The sequence below is a fragment of the Rhinolophus hipposideros genome, assembly GCF_964194185.1.
Source record: "Rhinolophus hipposideros genome assembly, chromosome: 2".
Classification (NCBI taxonomy): domain Eukaryota; kingdom Metazoa; phylum Chordata; class Mammalia; order Chiroptera; family Rhinolophidae; genus Rhinolophus; species Rhinolophus hipposideros.
In genome coordinates, this window is record NC_138048.1 from 61839212 (window position 1) to 61863433 (window position 24222).

The 24222-nt window shown below is 42.7% G+C and overlaps 1 protein-coding gene across 1 annotated transcript; it reads left to right on the plus strand.

Annotated features, from left to right (window-relative positions):
• Positions 1-22332: 22332 nt before the first annotated feature.
• LOC308505415 (transmembrane epididymal protein 1A-like) lies at positions 22333-23220 on the plus strand (the record flags this gene model as incomplete). The annotated part of the gene is made up of 1 exon (XM_081067556.1): positions 22333-23220. One exon carries the CDS (start codon positions 22333-22335, stop codon positions 23218-23220), a length of 888 nt encoding a protein of 295 aa, XP_080923682.1.
• Between the last annotated feature and the right edge of the window lie 1002 nt (positions 23221-24222).

Sequence of the window (24222 nt, forward strand, 5' to 3'; positions counted from 1 at the left end):
AGGTTTCTCCACTGTAAAGTTACTATTTCCCCTCTTTGTGATGAATAATTATTTGTAGGAACATACTTTGAGACTATGAAATATTCTGTTTCTCCTCAAACTTCCCCCACTTCTCGGTGTCCTTGGTCCGCCCCTGGGACACCTGTACATGCTGGCGTTGAGGGCTTTGGCACTTGATTCACAGTCTTCCTCTCACCCCAATCCTGCCATCCGCCTAAGCCAGTCACTGCATTCCATGTCCCTCCCCCTCACCTGTCTTCTCTGCTTCGTGCCTTTCCCCCTGCACCTGTCATTGACCTCCATGCGTTTGTGACTTCCCTTCTCCTGGAGCCCTTTAGGTATCTCTTTCTCTTTCATCTAACTCCATTCCTTTCCTCTCCGCCTCTTTCTCCCTCCACTCTTCCTTGGTAGCTACTTCTCTGTTCAATTCTCACATCCTTCAAACTCTGCAAATAATATCCATTACCATCTTCTTGAAAATAACCAAGACTCCAGCCTGAACTACTTCGACTTTCTTTCTCTATATTCTACAAACAGCTTCACCTCCACCATCATCCTCTCTTCCCCTCTAATCTCAGACAGGAAAGGCCTTTCTAAGGCCAGCTGCGGCTCTGAAAACAGCCTGGAAGAGTAGAAAGAACACAGGCTTTGGAGTAAGTCAGACCTGATCTGGGTCCTAGTGCTCCCACTGACTGGCTATGCAACCAAGTGTTGTTTCGTTTTGTCTTTAAGTTCTGTGAGCATCAATTAACCTATCAGTGATATCTGAATAAAAATACTAATTGTTAAACATTTTGTATAAAGAAATCCACTAGCTTCCTCAGAGTACTTCCACATCTTGTCATGAAAGGAGAACGTCCACAAGTAGGAATCCTTGGTTTAACCAGTACCTGGTTCTTTGAGATTCGTATTTCCTGTGGGACTCTTTCATTTGGCTTTTTGAATCAGAAAATTGGCTTATGTCATCAATTCTGGAAAATTCTCAACCATTATCTCTTCAAATGTTGCCTCTGCTCCATTCTCTCTCTCCGCTCCTTCTGGAACTATAATTAAATACATAGTGAATTTTCTCACTCTAACTTCTATCTCATTTATCTTCTGTATTTTCCATCTTTATGCCTCTGGGCTTCATTCTCAATGGTTTCTTTTGACTTACCTTCCTTTCCACTGACTGTTATTAACCTTTCTACTGAATTCTTTATTGGATTCTTGTACTTTTCAGTTCTGTGATATCTAATTGTTGTTGTTGTTTTAATCTGCAATGTTACTTTCAAATTTTCCATATCCTTACGTAAAACTTTAAATTCTGCTTTTATCTCCATGGACACAGTAATCATTGCTTTCTTACAGATTGTAACTCTAATCTCTGGAATCTTGGTGGGTCTTTTTCTATCATTTATGGCTTCTGTTGATTCTGACACCCGTTGTTTTTCTCACATGCCTTGTGTGTCTGTGAGTTTTCTGAATGTTTTATTTGAAATGACTATTTTGAAAATCAATTTGAGACCTCAGATTTTCTTCCAGAGAGGATCCTCTTTTCCTTCTGCCAGCACCTTCCTTCTGAGGGCATTCAGTCCAGGAACAGAGCTTGAGAATATTCTAGATGACCACAGATTCAGTCCCCACCCCATTTCCAGTTATAACCCTTTGTGGTGTCCACCTTGGTGGATAGTGAACGCCAACTATGTCCCTCCAGCTCCATGTTCTAGATTCTGAGGATTGGCAGACAGCTCCAGGGTAAAAATAGCAGTGAGGTGAGATAGCAAATGACTCTTGAGTGTCATCAGGACACTGTAGGATGCAATATCACCCCTCCTACTTACCCAAGAAGCTTGGCCTATTAGCTGCCTTCTCCTAGTGGGTGAACACACCTCAGATAAGAAGCAAAGGCTCACTCATTTAGGCTCTTATATCCTCCCTGTTCTACTCTGTTAATTCCTCTTTTTGTTAGGCCTTCAGATGTCTTCTCTAACTTCTATAGTTTCTTTAGGGGGAGGGTGGTTTATCCTTGAGTCTACCATGACTGGAAGCAGATGCTAGGGAATCTCTAACGACCCTGGTACCACTTCTTTCCTGGCTGAACTTAGATCTTTCCTTTTATTCACCCATAAGTGAGCTTTACATAGGGATAACAGGAGGGCATTACAACAAGCCACTGGAAATGACCTTGCCCCGACCCCTGGGTTCACTAGAGGGCTCTGGGCCCAGCCAAGAGGCCCTCTTCCTGTCTCCCTGACCATCCATCAGGATATATCAGCCCAGTGAGTGCTGGGCTTCCAGTGTAATAATCTGGTATGGGTTTGATCCCAAACTCTGTATAAATGGGTGGACAGGTTCTTTTTTGACATGAGCAGATCTCTCTGATGTGAGCCACCTGGGAAAGAAGCTTGTTCTTAGGTGGGTAACATTCACTCAAACTTGATGCCTTCTCCATGAAGCTTCTTCTGATTCCCCTAACACGAACAGGGTCTCTTCCTGCCGTGTCTCTTGTGGCCCTTTCTCAGTACCTGCCATGGGCCCATATCACCCTCTACCTTACATGAATCAAGATTTTAGGTACACATTGTGCCTTCTCTTTTCTGGTGGTTGTTTTTGTTTGTTTTGTTTGCCTTGGTTGAAGAGGCTTTGTTATTGCTATTGCTCAGTCCATGCCATATTACTATCCTTGGTCGGCACAGAGCCCTTATTTTATTGATTAACATTCTCTTTTATTCTTATTCCCTACTCTCATTCCCCTCTCTCCACAGGTCATTATTTTACTGTGGTAATGGGCATCTTCATTTGAATATATTCTTGCAAAATGTTCATTGTTGATTTATATGCATATACTTTAAAAGTTTATGTGAAAGATATTATGCATTATATCTTATTCTGTGTCCTTATCTCTGTGTTTTTAACGTGGTGCTATGTGACATCTAACTCAAGCTGTCTAACCTGTGCAAAATGCCCCATCATGTGTACCCGTTCTACTCTCCCAGCAGGGACACTCAGGTTGCCTTCCATTCCCAGCCACTACTGAAACCTGTTGTGATGAACATCTCTATAAGTGATCCCTTATGGGTCTGTATAAGGACTTCCCTGGGATATATATCTAGGAACAGGATTGCTAGGTCATAGGGTATGCTTATGTAGAACTCAATTTGACCAAGTAGAAGCAGTCTTCTTTCCAGAATGGCTGCACCTGTCTACATTTCCATCAGTGATACATGATGTACTCCCGTGTCACCAAATCCTCTCCAAAAACCCAGCTTTCTAATGGTTGCCAGTCAAATAGGTGCCCAATGATATCTCATGAAGGTTTGAATTTCCATTTTTCAGATTATCAGTGATTTTAAGCAATCTGTCATATACTTATTAGCTTCTTGGTTTCTCTTCTGTTGTTTGCCTGTCCATGTCCTTTGCCCATTTTTTTTCTGCAGTTGCTGTTTTTTTCCTTATCGATCAGTAGGATTTCTTTGTGTAGTCTAAAATGATTGTAATACCTTGTCAGTTTTAAACATTGTAAATGTTCTCTCCAGTTCCACCATTGCCTTTTTTTATTATTATTATTAGTTTCAGGTGTACAAAACAATGCACTAGCTAGACATTTACACCCTTCACAAAGTGACTACCCCCTCCCCCAATCTACCACCCCTTCGACATCACACATAGCCACCAGTTTCACTGACCCCATTCCCTGCTCTGTACTCCACATCCTGTGACTATATATATAAAACCACAGTCGACACCCATCACTATTCAGCTTTAGCTTCAGGTGTACCCTGCAGCGGTCAGGCACCTACACCATCCGTGAAGTGTTCTCCCCAATAAGACAAGTGTCCATCGGAAAACCTACAAAATTTTTGCAACATTGCTGATTATACTCCCCAAATTGTCCTTCATATCCCCGTGGCAATTTTGTGGTTACCGATTGTGCTTTCCAATCCCCTCTTCCCCATCCCCACCCCCCTCCATCTAGCAACCCTCAGTTTTTTTCTCTATATATCTGAGACTGTTTCTGATTAGCCTGTTAATTTATTCTATTTTTTTAGATTCCACATATAAGTGAGACCATATGGTATTTGTTTTTCTTCATCTGATTTATTTCACTTAGCATAATGTTCTCTAGGTCCACCCATATCTTTACAAATGGTAAGATTTCTTTCTTCTTTATGGCTGAGTAATACTCCATTGTATAAATGTACCATAGTTTCTTAATCCAGTCATCTATCGATGGGCATTTCGGTTGTTTCCATGTTTTGGCTGTTGTGAATAGCGCTGCAGTAAACATAGGGGTGCATAAATTTTTTCGAGTTAGTGTTTTGGATTTCTCTGGATAGATACCTAAGAGTGGAATTGCTGGGTCATAAGGTAGTTCCATTTCCAGTTTCTTGAGATACCTCCATATTAATTTTCACAGTGGCTGCACCAATTTGCAATCCCACCAACAGTGGATTTTCTCCGCATCCTCACCAGCATTTGTTGCTTGTTGGTTTGTTGGTGATAGCCATTCTCACTGGAGTAAGGTGGTATCTCATTGTGGCTTTTATTTGCATTTCTCTAATGATTAGTGAGGTTGAGCATTTTTTCCACCATTGCCTATTAACTTTCCCATATGAATAGAACTCCATCATTTTATGCAATAAAATTCATTAAACAAATTATTTTCTCAGATGATTTGAGCTTTTGAAACTTTAAGAAGTTCTTTCATATCTCAAGGACATGATATATTTTCCTTCACTTTCTTCTACTAACTGTATGTGGTTTTTTTTTTAATTTGAATGTTTTTCTTTTCTTTTTCTTTCTTTTTTTTCTTTTCTTTTATTTTTTATTTTATTTTATTTTATTTTATTTTATTTTATTTTTACATCCCTCACACCGTGAACCCCCCTCCCCCCATCCACCACCACCCCGACCTCACACGGAGCCATCACATTATACACATAAAATTATAGTTGGCATTCACTAATGTCCAGCCTCTGGTGTACAATGCCATGACCAGGCATCCACATGTCCATCGGACACCCAACAAAATCCCCAAACACTATTGAATAAGTTCCCCAAAGTAATTCTCAAAAAACCCTGAGGCCATCCTGTGGTCACCAGCCGCCCCCACTCCCTTCACCCTTCCCCCCACCCCTAACCCCCTCCCCCCCGCCCATCTAACAACTCTCGGTTTTTTGTGTCCCCAAAACTGTTTCTGATTAGTTCATACACATATTCTTTTCTTTAGATTCCCCATATAAGTGAGATCATATGGTACTTGTCTTTCTCTTTCTGACTTATTTCACTTAACATAATGTTCTCTAGATCCATCCATGTTGTTGCAAATGATAAGATTTCTTTTTTCTTTATGGCTGCGTAGTACTCCATTGTATAAATGTACTACAGCTTCTTAATCCAGTCATCGACCGATGGGCATTTCAGTTGTTTCCATATCTTGGCTATTGTGTAAAGTGCTGCAATAAACATAGGAGTGCATACAGATTTTTGAATTGGAGTTTTGGATTTCTCCGGGTAGATGCCTAGGAGTGGAATTACTGGATCATAGGGTAGTTCTATCTTCAGATTCCTGAGATACCTCCATACTGTTTTCCATAGTGGCTGCACTAATCTGCAATCCCACCAACAGTGCACTAGCGTTCCCTTTTCTCCACATCCACGCCAGCATTTGTTGTTTGTTGATTTATTGATGATAGCGATTTTGACTGGGGTGAGGTGGTATCTCATTGTGGTTTTTATTTGCATTTCTCTGATGGTTTAACTGTATGTGGTTTTGTCTTTCACATGTAGCACACAACTCCATGGAGAGTCCACCTTTGTATGCAGTGTTAGGTGATATTCATTTGTATGTTTTTCCTTAGAGTGAGTCCATTTTCTCAACACCATTATTAAACAATCCATCCTTTGCCCTTAGAATTGTAGTGCCACCTTTGTCATGTTAAGTTCCCATGGCCAGGCAGGCCAACCCTGGAGAAAGAACAATTACAGCAAATGCACGTGCAGCTCTGCTTCCTGTGCAAGTCCCTGCCCAACCACATTGTTCATTACTTTTGCAGGTATACAAAGACCAAGCTTTTTGTACTTGGAGGACTTTTGGGGGCTGAATCATCCTCAAAGAAAGGTCTGAGTAGCAGTACCAAGGCCCCTGCACTAAGCCTGATGAGGTTCAGAAAGGCCTCCGAGCTAAACGACTCCAGAGAGAGCAATGAGGGCTGAGGAAGCCATGCTGGCTAAATTCTAAGATGACTTTAAGGAAAAAGGAATAGGAGTAGAAAGGAGCCCATTCATAATAGAGAGGAGGGTACGAACGGAGGGAAAAGAAAGGGAGGAAAAGAGACAACCAAACAATTTTATCTAACAGAGTGGAGCTGGGGTCACGTGGAGATGAAACCCCTCACATCAGGCAGAGTTCTTACTACAAACCACAAAAACTATCTGCAGGTTTAAGCAGAAAGGAGGTTTATTAAAGGAATCATTTAGAGGGCTAAGAGCCAAAGCAAGGCAGGGCAGGTGTGTAGGGCCTGTGCCCACTTCAAGGGAGGCCACTAAAGATAAACCTGGCATTGCTAGCTCCTTTGGGGAAGCTGAGTTCTGCCTCCTACCAGCCATTCAGTGGAGGAATTCCTTAGACAGCGGAAGGACGTCCAGTTGCTTAGCAGCAAAAAAGAGTAATTGTCCACTAGGCTCCTCTCCGGTAGCTATCTATGTCCCCTGAACTGTGTGAGCCTGAGGTATGTCTGGAGAAACAAGAACTTGAACTTTGTTAACAGTCAGTGTTCAGAGATAGCTGATACCCTGGGAGTCCCTGACAAGAGCCATGTAAGAAGGAACAATATGGCACCAAAGAGAATATTGGATACAAAAAAGGAAGGCATCTCATACTACAAACCCCAGTCATCTTCAAATCCTGAGGATCCAAGTGACTTAGTGGTTTCAGAAAAGCTGGAAGCTGGTTCTCAACCTTACCCAGCCCACCCAGGCACAGATATATACTTACAGAAGAAGATAGTTTAGGTGCAGGACCTGGGAGAATGGTCTCGCAGCGTGGTGGAACCCTGCAGAGCTCAAGAAATCTTGCTGTCGGCTCCCCTTCCAGTGGAAAAAGCTGTTCCATCTCACTTAGCACAAGCACCATTCCCTGAGGGGAACTGCCAGAGATCTACAGCAAGTAAGACCAGTGAGACCCAGCTCAACTGGCAGCAAGAGTGGATCCGACAGTGATGACAGCCCCGCAGGCTAAGCCAGGGCAGAAAGGCTCTGGCCCAGCCAGCTGCAGCTGTTCTGGACATTGCTGAGGGTGGCAGCTGCAGAATCAGTGCCCAGCAAGTGGCATGGACAGGACATCTGCACCTGAACAGCTACATGCTGACAGAACAGTAACCAGAACGGACTCTTGGCAGATGAGATCGGATACTCTCAGCACAGAAGAGAAACTCGGCAAGATTCTGAGACCCTCTGTGGTATTGCAAGTGTTGGGGGCTAAGAGCAATTAAATGTGGGTGTTCATGTCAGTCAGACTGGGCTCGCAGTCCCAGGCCGGCGAAAGCCGGCGTGCTGGTACCAGTCATATTAAAGGACAGAACTGTCACGTCGGGTACCATTCTCATGTATTAGCTTAATGCCTGGGCAGAACAGAGGCGTTAGTGGAAGCACAGGGAGCGCAGTGGTATTATTGAGGCCTCCTGCTACCTGGGAGCACCCACCTGAGCCACGAGCCCCCCTATTCACCGATTGTGGGGCCGGCGTCATGCTCCTGGTAGTATAGAAGGAACAGTCGTTCCCTGTGACCATGGAGCATGTTCCCTGGGTTCTTCTCAAGGCTGGTACCCCTGCCTTGCTGGGACCGGGTCCTACCCAGGGGCGTGAGGGCAGAGGTGGTGGCAGCAGGTATCTGTGGAAGAGGTGGGGGAGGCAGTTGCCTCCTAAGATCTTTTGTCCTTCCAGGATACAGCAGATGGTGATGGTGGCCCGGGAAGAACCTGAACAGCTGGTCCTCCTCCATGTGCCAGGGCAGCAGGTCACTGGGTTTGGCAGCTTTCCTCCTGAGAGTGTGGTAGTTGTAATGAACCAGGCATGGCTCGCACATTAGCACATACAGCTGGAGTGGGCAGCCGTAGCCTTGGCCTTTGAGGTATGTGTTCACGGTATGGACCTCCTGTTGACCTGGCTGCGGCAGCTACGTGTGATGCCGTGCCCCCCCCCCGACCTCCACTGGACACCCTGAGCTGCCTCACCCCTGCTGCTGGCACCTGGCCTTAGGGGCTGCATGCTGGCACCACTGCTGCTCCTGCTGTAGAATGGCATGCGCCAGGTCCCAGCATGCCCCGTGGACCCCAGTGGCAGAACTCCAGAAGCTTAGGGTAGAGGTCGTGTTGCAGGACGGGGGCCTCCAGGCTCAGACCTGCCCTTTGAGAATGCCCACAGGTGGGCAGACGAACGTGTCCTGAGAGCCACACGTTCCTGTTTTCATTCCTATCCCATGAGCCATGCTCCTGTTTTCTGGGGGCTGTTTAGCGCCTGGGATGGCTTCAGGATCTGTTGTCTGTCTGTCTCACTGTGCAGAGGAGGTTTCCTGGCCTCTCTGGAAGGTCAGAAGCAAAGTCTCTCTGCTGACAGGTTTGGGTGCTCCTGAAGACAGGAAAGGAGTAGGGAGTGGGAACCTGGACTAGTCTTTCCAGTTCTCCTTGGTGCGACTGACGAGGATGTTTGGGAAGAAGGGCGTATGAGGGGCTGTCTGCACTGGCTTCCCACGGACAACATGCTCCTGCGTCTGCATGTCTCTCCTCCTTTTTGAAAGCAGTTAACAGGTCAAAACCCACAACTGACTTCTGGATGCAGAAGCTGTGAGGGTGAGAGAATTCTCTACACTGATCTAGGGAGAGCCTGGGTGGAGAGAGTGAGCCGAGCAACATGTCTGGATACGAGGTTGCTGACAGGCTTCTGCTGTGTTCTTTGTTTTGTTTTTCATTATAAGTGTTTTATTGAAGCATAACATAAATATAGAAAAGTACACTAATCGAAAGTGTATAGTTCAATAGTGTCCAAAATCATCTGTGTAGCCAGCATCCCATCAGGAAAGAGAATTGTACCAGAATCCCAGAATCCTCCTCATGATTCCTCTCAGTCATACCCCTTCATGCCTACCTGACTTCTAAAACCTCAGGTTAGTTTTGCCAGTTTGGGGATTTTGTACGAATGGAATCATATGATATTACCAAAGGGGTTTTAAGAACACAAATATCTAATATCCGACATTGAGAGTTCTGCTTTGGGATGATATAGATGATACCCAATCATCATCCTCACACATATAATAAAGCCTGATGCACAAATAAATGCCTTTTGTAAATGTTTTGTTTTGTTTTCCAAAGGGAAGAGGTGAGAATCAATGAAAAGGAGCTGAGTCTCCCCTCGGATCAGACTCTGAAGGAACAGAACAAAGGGTGCTTCTGTAGGACATATTGAGAGAAGATTCAGACACTCAGTCAGCCAGGAGGAAAACCCTAGCCCTAGAATACTGAGGAATCTTGGACAGAGCGTTGGACTTCCCCCAGGTTGTGGGACAGGGGCGGAGTCAACTTCATACACATTTCAAAAAATAGGGTGACCTCAGCTAACATCTGGGTTACACACTAGATAAGCATGGCATTTCATTAGAGAAGATAAAAAGAACTATCATCCCTATTTGACATTAACTGGCTGGTTATTCCTGTGTGATTTATACCTATATGAATCAGATTATAGGGCTGAATCAAACCAAGCACGTTGTCTAGTTCTGGAAAAAGAGAAGGGAGGTAGGAGGCTCCAACCTCAGATATCTGTAGGGACCAGAGAACAAAACCCCTGCTGGGAGAGAGGTCGCCATTCAGCCCCCTACCAGAAATATTGCTTCTAGATGCATAAGTTTTACAGCAGGCAGCGAGAGGGTTTCTGGGACCAATTTGGGACAGAATATAGACCAAAGGAAAAGTGACAAGTGAGACTGCTTTGCCCCCAGTAGCAGCAATAGTTGAAACCAGAACAGCACCTAGCTGAGCCTCCCATGGGAGTTAGGAGCCACCCTTCCAACAGTCACCCCAGATAACACAAGGTAGTTCTCAATCTGACTGAAAATTCCAATCACCAGGGGAGAGTTTATTTTTCTTTTCTTTTTTTATCGTAGTAAAATACATATACCTAACATAAAATGTATCATTTTAACCATTTTTAGGTGTACAGTTCAATGGCATTAAGTACATTCACACTGCTGTGTAACCATCACCATAACCCCGTCCAGAACTCTTTCATCTTCCCAAACGAGACTCTGTACCCATTGAACAACTCCCCAATCCCCCTCTTCCCAGCCCCTGGCCGCTACCATTCTACTTCCTATCTCTGTGAATTGGACTACTCTAAATACGTCATACAAGTGGAGTCATATAGTATTTGTCCTCCCATGTCTACAGAGGAGATTTAAAAAATAGGAATGCCCAAGTCCAATCCCTGACCAATTACATCAGAATGTCCAGGGGTGGGAGCAAACATTTAAAAAGCTCCTTGGTGATTCTACTGGGCAGCCTTGAAAACTCCTGGGTTACCAGGTCTGAATCAGATTTACTTTCAGAAACCCCTCTCCATAGCAATACATCGCAGCACCTGCTGGCCAATGCCTGAAATTCCTTTACAGTCATGGGTAAAGCTAAGGATTTTCCTTCTTCCGCTGGAGATGAGGGGCTTAACATGACTGACTGAGATATCACAGTGACTGAAACTCATCTGCTAAAGATTAATCTATCGGTCAACAGTGTAGGTGATTGCTATCAGACACTGTCTCTCTTTGAAAGCCGGGAAGACTCAGAAAGCAGCAGGTGATGAGTAACTGTCAACTTGGGAGATGGGAGAGACAGACACACCAGGGACTCATGGCATTGTGCTGTGGGGGTTGTGATAAAGGTTAGTCCTGTTTACCTAGTTATCCTGTGGACAAAATAAGAGTTGGGAGAAGAGGAATTTAGGACCAACACATCTGTGCGCTCGCTCAGTTTACGGGAACATAGCCATTCGGACATATGGTTCCCATCAACGGTATTTTTGCATGATTCTTGAATCCCCCCCCCCTTTTTTAACTGCACTGACTTCATTACAAAGGAACTTTACTTACGTGGGTTCTAACTGAGGCATGACCAGTGCCTGTTCAAGGAGAGTTTCTTGCTTGGTTCTACAGAACTAAAAATACAGAAAACGCTCAGATAGATCAGAGAGACACTGAGAAACAGAGAGAGAAAGAAAGAGAGAGAGATGCAAACATATAAAAATGACAGAATGACAGCAAAGATCCACGCCAATCTCATGATATTGGTTTCCACTGTGGAGGGAGAAAGGTATGTAAAGGAATTGGAAGGATGTGAATGTTCATTTATTTATTGACTTAAACCCTGGAAGCAAACACAACAAAAACTTAATACTTGGTCACTTTGTTTTGGCATTTGCTGTTATATTACTCTTTTTTATTTCTCTTTGGGCTTTTCAGTATCTTTAAAAGTTGTCAATATTGCATTTATATCTTTATAAATAAGTGTACACATAAACATGTATAAAGAAATATTTTAACGAATGAGGAGAGCTCTTATGAAGTTTTTCATGTTAAAAATTTTACCATAAAATTAAATTAATAGTCTTCTAAAACACTTGAAAAAAATACAAGAAAATAGAGACACAAATTAATATTTTCCATACAATTATCATCCAGAAATTGCAACATTTTCATGTTCTCATATGCAAGCTTTTTCTCTATGCATCAAAACTTGCATCGATTTCAAGTTTTCAGTTAGTTTCTGATTACAAAAATACAGAAAAAAATAAATAAGGAAAGACAAATTACTCATGGCCTTACTACCTGGGGTGCACCCATCAAGATTCTTAATTGTGAAAAAAAATCGGATTCTGGTTAGGAAGAGAAGGACATTACTGGGAAGATTGAAAATCACAGACATCATCAATGGGAGATGGGTATACCAGGTCTTTATGTGATAGAATGACCCAAACATTCAATCACATATTGCATAGCTAGACCCTGATGCCGATTTGATCTTGGTTTAAATGTTACTTTTTTGGAAGTCTTCTTTGATGGCCCAGTCTCAAGGAGTCACTCACTATTGCAATAGCCTTATTGGGTGGGTGGGGAGCTTATCATTTATCATTCCCTACCATTTTTCTTGTTTATGTGTATATTTATTTGTGTCTTGCCTCTCTGCTTCATTGTTGTATCCTCAGGGCCTAGAACAGCACCTGACATTAGTACTATTCATTATTGAATGAGTAAATGAATCAAAGGGCCTTTGGTGGTCACGCCAGGATTGTGGAAGTTTCTTCCTTTAACTGGACACGTAGTCTAAGAAGGGAACCTGGTGAAGCACCTGTGTTTCATCCACACCCCTTCCTCCCACCTTCTTGTTTATGTCCCTGTGTTAATTAGATCTCTTGCCACAGCCAATACTATACCCCTCTTTGTTTGCCTTGTGCCCTGAGGAGCCTGAAATACCCATGTGACTGCCTCAGCTTCCAGTTCAATGAAATCATCAATGGAATTGGGAATATTCTTCCCTTTAGTGCTAAAACTCTGAACCCTCAGGGTCTAGTGTTAGGATGGTAAAAATATTTTATATAGCCATTCATTATTTCAGTAGCCTTAAGATACACACACACACATATACATTTGGGTTTTGGGTGTTTTTTTTTGATTTATCATTCATCATTCTTTACCACTTTTCTTGTTTGACATTGAGGAGTGGAGGAAGCACTCACCCTTTGTGAGGGCAAGTCTTTGTGGTTAAGGCCATAGAGAAGCCCCACCCCAGTCACCCTGGACGCCACACTGTTCATGAGTCCACTGAGCTTTCCCTGGAGTGGCGGGGAAGGGAGCAGAATGACATCCACAAGGCGGGCAATTCTGGTCCCTAATTACTGAAAATGTCCACTGTGGGGATATTTTGCTGAGCGTTCACATGAGACACAAATATTGTGGGCCCATTCTGAGAGTTCTAGCCACTAACTCTTCCCCAAACCTGTTTGTCATAAATCCTATAACCTTAGCTCTTCCAGGTCACTGGTCGTGTGACCAGATTTTAACCACTATCCATGATGTAGTTGTCCTAGAGACTTTCCAGAAAAAGTAGAAAATAAAATTTGTTTTAAATACTCTGTTCAAAGTCCTGCTCCCTGGACGTGTTTCCTTTTCTCTATGTTCCTCCGGAGCATTCTGGATTGGGACGAGAGTGCCGCTCATATAGTGATGGCATTCCTGATAGAGCCATCTGTAACCAAACTTGAATGTTTTCCCCTCATCAAGTGGTCACAGAGAACTGTACACATGGCCATAAGCGTTGGCTGAGGGAGAAGACGGAGGAGGAAGCATGCTGAGAATGTGAGCAACATATTCATGCCACTTATTTGTGCGATCGGTATATGCCCAAGCCTAGCCTCACTGTACCATACCTATTTGATGATGGAGCACTCTTATGCATTCCTGACTTTAGAATCAGAAAGCACCCAGATCCTATAGTCACCTGGTGTCCAATGTGGAAAGTGGCCAGTCTCCAGAAAGGCCCAGTCGCAGGCTAAGAGCGGTTTCTCAAAATGAGAATGGATAATCACTTGCCAACATGATCGTGGTTTTGCTCCAAAATTTTGGAGACTTCACTGTGATTCTCCTATCTGGACTTGACATACCTCCCATGAAATTTACCACTACTGAATCCACTAGGCAATGATAAGGATGCTTGCACTGCAACTTTTGCCAGTTGGAAATTATTCCTTTACACTGGCCTCCACCTAAAAACTGTAAGAGGACCAGCACAGCACACACAGATATTGTGTATGTTGCCTCCTAGTTCCAAGAGACCTAAAATGTGTTCTCCTTTTTAGTGGTGGAGATACAAGGCTCAGCAACTTGTCTTTCCCTTTCAGAGAGTATCCTGACATGCTACAGACTACAGGACTCTTAAACTTTTGCTGTGGTGGCATAATCCAGCATTTTTGTTTTACCTCCCACTCTCTACAAGATATGTGTCTTACATGTCATGTAGGTTACCTATTGCCTCTTGCTCTCTTACCAGCATGATTTCACCAATGCTATGGATCAGAATGGGGTTGACAGTCCATGTCTTTGATAACGAAATTGTGGCCAAAAGACAGATAATTGCAAGAATTTTAAAATACGACAGTGAAAGTGGTGGTGTTACATGAATCTATGCACGAGATAAAAGTGCATAGAAACACACCAACACAACACAATATATAGATGATGTATTACAGAATTGTACACCTGAAACCAATGTAACTTTACTAACAATTGTCACCCCAATGAATTTTAATTTTAAAAAAAGAAAGAAAAACAAAGAAACACACACACAAATGAATACATGTACAAAATTATGAAAGAGTGACATCAGGGGAGATGGCCGAGTAGGAAGGGTCAGGTCTCGGTCTCCCCACCTAGACAACTGTATTGGCAGAATCCATCTGATGTAACTATTTTGGAACTTTGGAGTCTATTTGAAGGCTTTCAGCTTCCAGGGAAAGTCTTGGACAGTAAGTCCCAATTATTTTCTATCAACTTCAGCTTAGCACAGTATTGATTACCCATCCCCAACCACCCCAACTTCATGACAGGCAGCCATACCAGCCATCCTAGAGAGACTTGAGACAGCCAGAGTAGACAATAAATACTTTCTCCTCCTCCAAACATTGGAGATCTGTGTTCTGATCACTGATTACTGTTTCTAATCACAAAGGTGAACACAAAGAGGCAGGCCACCATTGTGGTGAGGCAACCCCCACCAGCTGAACCAGTTTCAAGGATATTTTAAAAAGACAAAGCATGTTTTATGCCCTCTTCATTTTCCCCCTTTTCCCTTTTGGGAGTCAAACATTTAAGGGCCAGGACATTGAAAAGCTACCGTATATACAGGAAAATTTAGAAAGTACCCTTGCGTGCCTAGCAAAAAAGATAGTCTCAGAAAAGAGCTGAGAAGGCCTTAAGTTTATCCCTCAGACTGATCCCTAGCACAGATACCCTACAGCAATTAAAAAACAAACAAAACCCAGCAAACTCTGGGTAAGGGGGAAAATCTGATTTCCAGAGCTGTCTCATCATTTAAAAAAAAAATCACAAAGCATACAAAGAAACAAGAAACTATGGTCCTTCAAAGGAAAAAAAGATAAACTAACAAAAACTGGTCCATGAGAATGACCAGTTGGAGGACAAAAATTTTAGAGCAACTCTCTTAAAGATGCTCAAAAACTAAAGGAAGATGTGAATAAAGTCAAGAAAACAATGTATAAAAAATATAAATATAAATAAAAAGATAGAACATATAAGAAGGAACCAAGGAGGATTCTGGGACGATGGTAGAGTAGGAAGCACCAGGAATCCATCTCTCCAGCTAAACAACAATTGTATTGACAGTTTCTGTCTGATGAAACTATTTTGGAACTGTGGTCTATTGAAGGCTTGCAACTTTCAGAAGAAAGCTTTGATGGTAAATTATTAATTTCAGTCAATTTCAGCTCTTAGCTCAGCATTGGATACCTGTTCCCCATCTCCCAACCCCGTGTCAGGCAGCCATACACACATTCCAGGAACAGCTTGCACACAGGTGGCAGGAGCAAGGGTGGGCAAAAGGACCCTCTTCTCCAAATATCAGGATCTGTGCACTAACCACTGATTGCAGATGTGCAGACACAGGGGTGGGGAGCCATTGTTAGCCATCCATTTTCCCCACCTCCCCAGCAGAAACAACTTTCAGGAGATTTAAAGGGCCAGCACATTTTCTTCCCTTTATTTTTTCTCTTTTTTACCTTCTGGGAACCAAACATTTAAGGACTAGGACACTCAAAACAATCGCATATACAGGGGAATTCAGAAAATCATTGCATGTGCCCAGGGAAAGGAGCAAGTAAGAGAATCCCAAGAAGATATGAAATTTACACCTCAGGGTGTTCCCCAGCACAGAGCTAGCCTACAAAATCAAAAACAAAAACAGCAAGCCCTGGGGAAGGAAGAATCTAAATTACAGAGTAACCACATTTTTAGATTCAAATGTTCAGTTTTCAACAACAACAACAAAATCACAAGTCATACAAAGAAACAGGAACATATTGCCCATTCAGAGAAAAAGGTAAATCAACAAAAACCATCCCTGAGAAAGACCAGATGGCAGACCTATCAGAAAAGATTTTAAAATAACTGTCCTGTCAAAAACTCATAGATACAGACAACAGTTTAGTGGTTACCAGAGGGAAAGGGGACAGGGGGAAGGTAGAAATGGTTAAAGGGGATCAAATATATGGTGACAGAAAGAGATTTGATTTTGAGTGGTGAACATACAATGCAATATACAGATAATGTATTATAGAATTGTACACTTGAAACCTATATATTTATTAACCAATGTCACCCCACTAAATTTAATTGAAAAATAAAATAAATAACTGTCCTGACATGCTCAAAGAATTAAAGGAAGACATAAAGAAAGTCAAGAAAATTATATATTAAAAAAATAAAAAGGTCAACAGAGAGATTTAAAAAAAATAAATAAAAAGAAACCAAAAATGAAATTTTGGAACTGAAAATTATAATAGCTAAAATAAAATTTAAAAAACTACTAGAGGGATTCAAAGGCAGACTTGATCAGGTAGAAGAAAGAATTCATGAATTTGAAGATAAGACTACTGAAATGATCAAGTCTGAGGTACAGAAAGAAAAAAGTTTTTTAAAAAATGAATAGAGACAAAGGACATGTGGGACATGATCACGCAGACCAACATATGTATTGTGGGTGTCCCAGAAGGAGAAAAGAGAGACAGGAGCAGAGAGAATATTTGAAGAAATAATAGCCGAAAACTTTCCAAATTTCATGAAAGACATGACTATAAATATCTAAGAAGTTCAACGAAGTCTAACGATGATGAGCTCAAAGAGACCTACATCGAGACACATTATAATCAACCTAATGACAGCCCAAAACAGAGAGAAACTTGAAATTATTAACAGCAAGAGAAAAGCAACTCATCATATGCAAGGTTCTCAATAAGATTATCAGCAGATTTCTCATTAGAAACTTTGGAGGTCTAAAGACAATGGGCTGACATGCTCAGAGTGCTGAGAAAAAAACTGTTGACCAAGATTCCTATGTCTGGCAAATCTGTCCTTCAAAACTGAAGGAGAATCAGTTATTCCCTGATAAACAAAAGCTGAGGGAGTTCATTACTCCTAGACCTGTTTCTCAAGAAATGCTAAAGGGAGTTGCAAGTTAAAATTAATGACACTAGACAGTAACTTGAAGCCATATGAAGAAATAAATATCTCAGTAAAAGTAAACACATGGGCAATTATTAAAGCTAGTACTATTGTAACTTTGGTTTATAAATCCACTTTTTGTTTTCTACATGATTTAAGGGACTAATACATTTTTTAAAAATTATTAATCCAAAAAAAAAAATTATTAATCTAAAAGTTAGCATTATTGTAACATTGGTTTGTAACTTCACATTTGTTTGCTATACAATTTAAGAGACTAATGCATTAAAACCAATTAACAACCTATGGTTTTAGATGCATAATGCATAAAGATGTAATTTTATGGGGGGCGGCCTAGTGGCTCAGGCAGTTGGAGCGCCGGACTCCCCACACTGAAGGCCGCCAGTTTGATTCCCACACGGGCCAAAGAGCTGTGCCCCTCACAGCTAAGACTGTGAACAACGGCTTTCCCTGGAACTGGGCTGCTGCGAACAGCCGGAGGTCGATGTGGGCTGCTGTGGGCTGCTGTGGGCTATCGTGAGTTGATGTGGGCTGCCATGGGCTGATGTGGGCTGCTGTGGGCTGCTGTGGGCTGCCGTGAGCTGATGTGGGCTGATGTGGGCTGCTGTGGGCTGATGTGGGCTGCCGTGGGCTGATGTGGGCTGCCGTGGGCTGACGTGGGCTGATGTGGGCTGATGTGGGCTGCCGTGAGCTGATGTGGGCTGATGAGGGCGGATGTGGGCTCCCGTGGGTTGATGTGGGCTCCCGTGGCTGATATGGGCTCCCGTGAGTGGCTGGTGGATGCACTGGATGGCAGCCGGTGTGAGTGGCCGGCAGCCATCGAGAGCTGATGTGAGCAGCCAACCGGCGACCAACTGCCTAGCCGGGGGGGAGCGCAGGACTCCTCATACCAGCATGGGCCAGGGAGCTGCGCCCTACACAACTGGACTGAGAAACAATGGCTTAAAAACCAGGGGCCTGGGAGAAAAAAGAAAAAAAATGTAATTTTATGACATCAATAATTGAAAGGGGATAGGGACAGAATCGTATAGCAGCAGAGTTTTTGTATGTTATTGAAGTTAAGCTGATATAAATTTAATTAGATTGATATAACTTTAGGATTTTAAGTGTAATCCCCATAGTAAACACAAAGAAAACTGTTATAGAATATATGCAAAAGGAAATGAGAAGGGAATGAAAACATTTAACTATTAAAAATCAACTAAATGCAAAAGAAGACTTTTGGGGCAGGGGGACCAAAAAAGCTATAAAGCACATAGCAAATAACAAAATGCCAGTTCCTTCTTCTAAGTAATTACTTTAAATGTTAAAGGATTAAACTCTCCAGTCAAAAACAGAGATTGGCCGAATGGATTAAAAATATGATCCAACAATATGCAATCTACAAGGGACTCACTTTATATCCAAAGACAAGAATAGAATAAAAATGAAAAAATGCAAAAGATATTCCATGCAAATACTAAGTGAAAGAGAGCAGGAATGGCTCTAGTGATATCAAACAAAATAGACTTTAAATTTAAAAAGTTTACAAGATACAAAGAAGAACATTATATATTAATAAAATGTTCCATACAGCAAGAAGATATAACAATTATAAAGATTACTCACCTAATAACAAACGCTTAAAATATATGAAGCAAAAATGGACAGAATTGGAGGGAGAAATAAGTAGTTCCACAATAATAGCTGGAGACTTCAATACTCCACTCTCAGGAATGGACAGAATGATCAGACAAAAGATAAGTAAGGAAATAGAAGACCTGAACAACACAAGAAATCAATTAGTTCTAACAAATATATATGGGTACTCTACCCAACAACAGTACACACATTTTTTTCAAGCGCATATGGGACATTCTCCAGCGTAGACCACATGTTAGGCCACGAGTCAAGTCTCAATAATTTCAAAAGAAAGATATCATACAAAGTGCCTTTTCCAACCACAATGGGATGAAGTTAGAAATCAATAACAGACATAAACAAACATTCTTAAACAACCAGTGGGTGAATGTATTAGTCAGCTCAGGCTGCCATAACAAAGTACCACAGACTGAGCGGTTTAAGCAGCAGATATATATTTCTCCAGTTCTGGAGGCTGGGAAGTCCAAAATCAAGGTGTCAGTCAGTTCCTGGAGAGGACCCACTTCCTGGCTTGCAGATAACCACCTCCTTGCTTATTCCTCACATGGCAGAGCGAGTTCAGGTTTCTCTTTCTCTTGTATAATCCCATCAATGGAGCGCCATCCTCATCACCCCATCTAAACCTATTTGCCTCCCAGAGGCCCCCACCTCCAACTACCATCACATTGGAGGTTAGGGCTTCAACATGTGAATTTGGGGGGACATATTCAGTCCACAAAATTCTGTCCCAGCCCCCCTAAAAATCATGAATATATGTAAAATATATTCCATCCTAAAACTCTCAACCAATTCCAGCATCAGCTCTAAAATCTAAAGTCTTATCTTAATATCTAAATCAGGTATGGGTAAGACTCAAGGTATGATTCATCCTGAGGCAAAACTCCTCTCCAGCTGTGAACCTGTGAAACCAGAAAAGTTATGTACTTCAAAATACAGTCATGGGACAGGCACAGGTAAACACTGCCATTCCAAAAGAGAGAAATTGGAAGAAAGGAGATGGTGCCAAGCAAATCCAAAGCCCAGCAAGACAAAAATCATTAGATCTTCAGGCTGGAGAATAATTCTCTTTGATTTGATACTCTGCCCTTTGGCCTATTGGGGTGGTGGTCCTACCTTCAGGACCCACTGTGGCTCTACTTTCAGAACCAGCCCTGACAATTTCTGAATGGTCTTCAGGACCATCACCCCTTGTCTTGAAGAACAGCGCACATTCACAGCCAAACAGTTCTATGGTCCAGTCTTGTAGAATCTAAGAAGTCTAACAGCCTTTCTTCATTCCTTCTTGGTTCCATCCTCTTCTGTTCAAACTGGCAGTGTTTCTGAGGAGGTGGCTGATGACATCTGTCTGTGGTTCATACCTACACTAATCTCCTTATCAAAGCGTTGTTGGGCCACTCCCTACTTCTCTTCAGAACAAATTTTCTCATTTTTTTGCAACATGGACAGACTGAGAATTTTCTGAATCTTTAAGTTCTGGTTCTTTTTTGCTTAACAATTGCTTCTTCAATTCATTTCTCTCTCCCTCTCTCCCTCTTTTTCTTTCTGAGCTATCACCTGGATCACCTTTAAATAACCCTTCACAGAAATCTTGGCTTTTTATAGTACGTACCTCAAAACTCTCCCAGCCTCTACCCATTACCTAGTTCCATTTTTAGGTGTTTCTTACAACAGGACCCCACTTCACTGTACCAAGATTTTGTCATAGTCATCTTGGGCTGCTCTAACAAAATATCACAGCCTGGGTGGCTTAAACTACAAATATTCTTTCTCACAGTTTTATAGGCTGGAAGTCTGAGATGAGGGTGCTAAATGATTGGGTTCCAATGAGAGCCCCCTTCCTGGCTTGCAGACAGCTACTTTCTCGCTGTGTGCTCACATGGTCTTTCCTCACTATATGTATGCACATGGAGAAAACCACCAGACAAGATAAGTAAGGAAATAGAGGACTTGAACAGCACAATAAACCAACTACAGCAAACAAACATATATGAACACTCAACCCAACAAGAATATTATACACATTCTTCTGAGACTCTTTCTGTTTTCCTCCTTTTGGGCACTAATCTCATTATGAGGGTCCCACTCTCACTACCTCATCTAATCATTTCCCACCTCCAAATACCATCACATTGGGGGTTAGAGCATCAACATATGACTATCGGGAGGGTGACAAACTTTCAGTCCAAAATAAGTATCATGAAGATTTTAGCATTATTCATTCTGCTTGCAAGTGAGATTTACTATCTTGAATTTCATAGGTTTATTAAGCATTTATAGTTTCTCTTGGATGAAGAGTCATTTTGTTATTTATCCATTTTCCTACTGAGGTGTTCATTTTTAACTTTTTGATTTGTAAAAGTTCTTTATATTGTAAAGAGATTAATATTTTGTTACATATGGAGTAAAATTTTAACAGTTTTTCTTTTGAAATTTAACAGTAATTTAATATATAAATAATTAATTGTGATATTTAATTTCTATTAATAAGAAGCTTAAAAAATTTTAAATATAATTAAGTTTTTCACTATTTTTCTTTATGATTCAAGCTTTGGTATCATTCATAGAAATATCTGACCAACTTGAGCATCATAGGAATTTAGCACTAACAATTGCTAAATGTTAGTAACAATAGTAAAATTACTAATAATCATTACCATTTATTATTTACTATGTATCAGAACCTCTATACATTATTCTATTTAATCATCACAACAAACCTGTGAAATAATTATTGTACCCATTCTAAAGATCAGGAAACTGAGGCTCAAGAATACAAAGTAACTTGCCCATAGTCATGTGACTTGCTGAGTGCTGGAGCTGTACACAAACTGTTTAGACTCTAAACAGATGAATAGACCTGGACCCCTTCCTGGCTCTGCTGTGCTAAGTGTGTTACCTCGTGCGCATCCCTTCACCCCTCTGAGCTTTAACATCTCCTGTAAAATGTGCTCAACAATAACTCCCTCATAGAGTTGTTGAGGGATATAAATGAAAAAAAAAACAAAAACATGCAACGTGAGTGGCACCAAGAAACAGTCATAAAAGAGAGTCAGCTACCACCCCTTTTTGTTGGAGCAACTTAACTCTTTCCCTCCCATCTCTGTGTTGAGAGATGAGGTAGAAGGAAGGTGAGAAAAAGAGTAAACAGTGCAGAGGTGGCAACCTCAGGCCTAGCCAATGTAAGTGAGGAACAGAGAGAGGTGAAGTGCCACATCACTAGCCGAGATCCACTTGGGAGTGGCCCCAGCTCAGAGGTATGCCTCTCGGGCGTGTGGGAGGCAGGGGTGCGGCTGGATCCGGGAGATCTCTCTACCATTCAAAGGCAGTCACTCTTGCTTGTGAGGAGAGCCCCGTGAGGTTGCTGTTCACCTGCCAGCTCTTGCCCTGTTGGCCCGACACACGCAGAGACAATGGGGACCCTCAAGGGACACCTGCTACCCGGGGTGTGCTTCCTCTTCTTCTCACTCTACTACTCGGTGCTGGTATCCTTGGCCCTGCTACGGGGACAGAGGTTCCTCAAGCCTCCTCTGCCCCCCAGGGAGAAGCGAGGACACAGTTGGTGGCAGCTGCTCCCTCTGGAAGGGGTGGTGAAGGTCGTCATCAGCCTGATAGGCATTATACCCGAGTTCTTCTACCCCCCAGGAGTCAACCGGCTGAAGATCATAGACTGGGAGGACCCTCAGCGGCCGTTCGTGTTCCAGAACAACTGGCAGCATATCACCATGTACGGCTTCTTCCTGCTCAGTGGCGTGGTGGACATTGTGAGCCAGTCCTGCCAGGCACAGCAGAACATGAAGCTGGAGCGGGCGGCCGAAGCCCTGGCCTTCTGCGTGCTGGCGCTGCTGATGGTGGCCCACATTGAGAACAAGAGCGCCCTGGAGGTCCGAGTGCATGTCCTGTTCATAGTGCCCACCTTCCTGGTCGGCCTGGTGCTCGCCGTCGAGGTCTGGGTGCCTAACCAGCCCCAGCTCTGGGTGCTCAAGACTTGGATGGGACTGGTGCTCAGCAACTGGCTGCTGCAGCTCTGCTTGGTGATGTACGTTCCTCCATCCGGGCAGCCCTGGCGAGCAGAAAACCCTGGGGACCTCGCCTTCCTCACCATCTTCTTCTGCTGGCACCTGGCCTTAGGGGCTGCCATGCTGGCCGCGGTCTATGGCATCTGCAGCCTATGGCATCACCGCTGCTCCTCCGGGAAAGGGGCCTCAGGTGCCAAGTACCAGCCATGCCCCACAAGCTACAGCAGCGAAGAGCTCGAGAAACTTGGGGCAGGGGCCGAGCTGCAGGGTGGAGGTGTCTAGGTTACGAATCTGTCTTTGTGCTGGCCTTTTGTAGCGAATGTTTTGAGGATGGCCATTGTGTGCATAGCATGGAAATGTCCTGGGATCCACAATGTGGCTTTCCAGCACAGGCGTCATCTTCCTTGTTCGGCAATAAACTTTCCAGCTCATAGGATTACTTCTATCCCTCTGTTCTCTCCAGGTCTGTCTCTTTCCTGTCTCACTATGTTCATGGTTCCTGGCCATGAACTTACATGAAGTCAGAACAAGGAGCGGTGCTTTTCTCTGATAGCTTTTCTCTGACCCAAGAGGAGGAAATGAAATGAGGAAATAGAGGGAGATGGAGTGTTGCTGGGGCCTCAGGTAGGGTTCTAACCATGTGAGGCGTGTGCGTGTGCGTCTACATCTAAAGTGCTTAAATGTGTGAAAGAGGAGATCTATTTTTGCATAACGGTGAGAGCTTCTGTGTTCTTCATACCTCTCTGTGTTTCGTTCATACTAAGTATAGAAAGATGAAGAACTTGTTTTGTTTTCATTTTTCAATCTAAACTGAATGAGGTTACTTCTGCCTTCTGAGGGAGTAAGGGATGAGGGGAAAGGGATAGCAATTAATTTAGCTCGAGTCTGGGGGAAAGGAAGCCAGAGAGGAATTCCCAAAAGTGGTTGTAAGAAATGAGGATTATATTTATATAATTTCAAGTTGTTTGTTTTTTGCTGTGATATAAAACAACTCCATTGTTTCAACTCTTTCAGTAAAGTATATATGATACATATATGTGTCTTGTGTGAATAATTCTAGAGCAGGATCAGACCTGGATTTCAGTTGGTGGGAGCAGAGGGGAAGGAACTGCCATGGAATGTGGGGTGCAAAGGAGCCCAGTGGTTCTAAAGATGCAGAAACTCAGAGCTGAGAGAGACACTGAGAATGTCAGCCCCCTGGAATTTGCACAAATTTTCTTCCAGTTATTGAGCTTCTCCCAGAATGAGGAGAGGAGGTGCTAATAAATTCATATACTCAGTGAA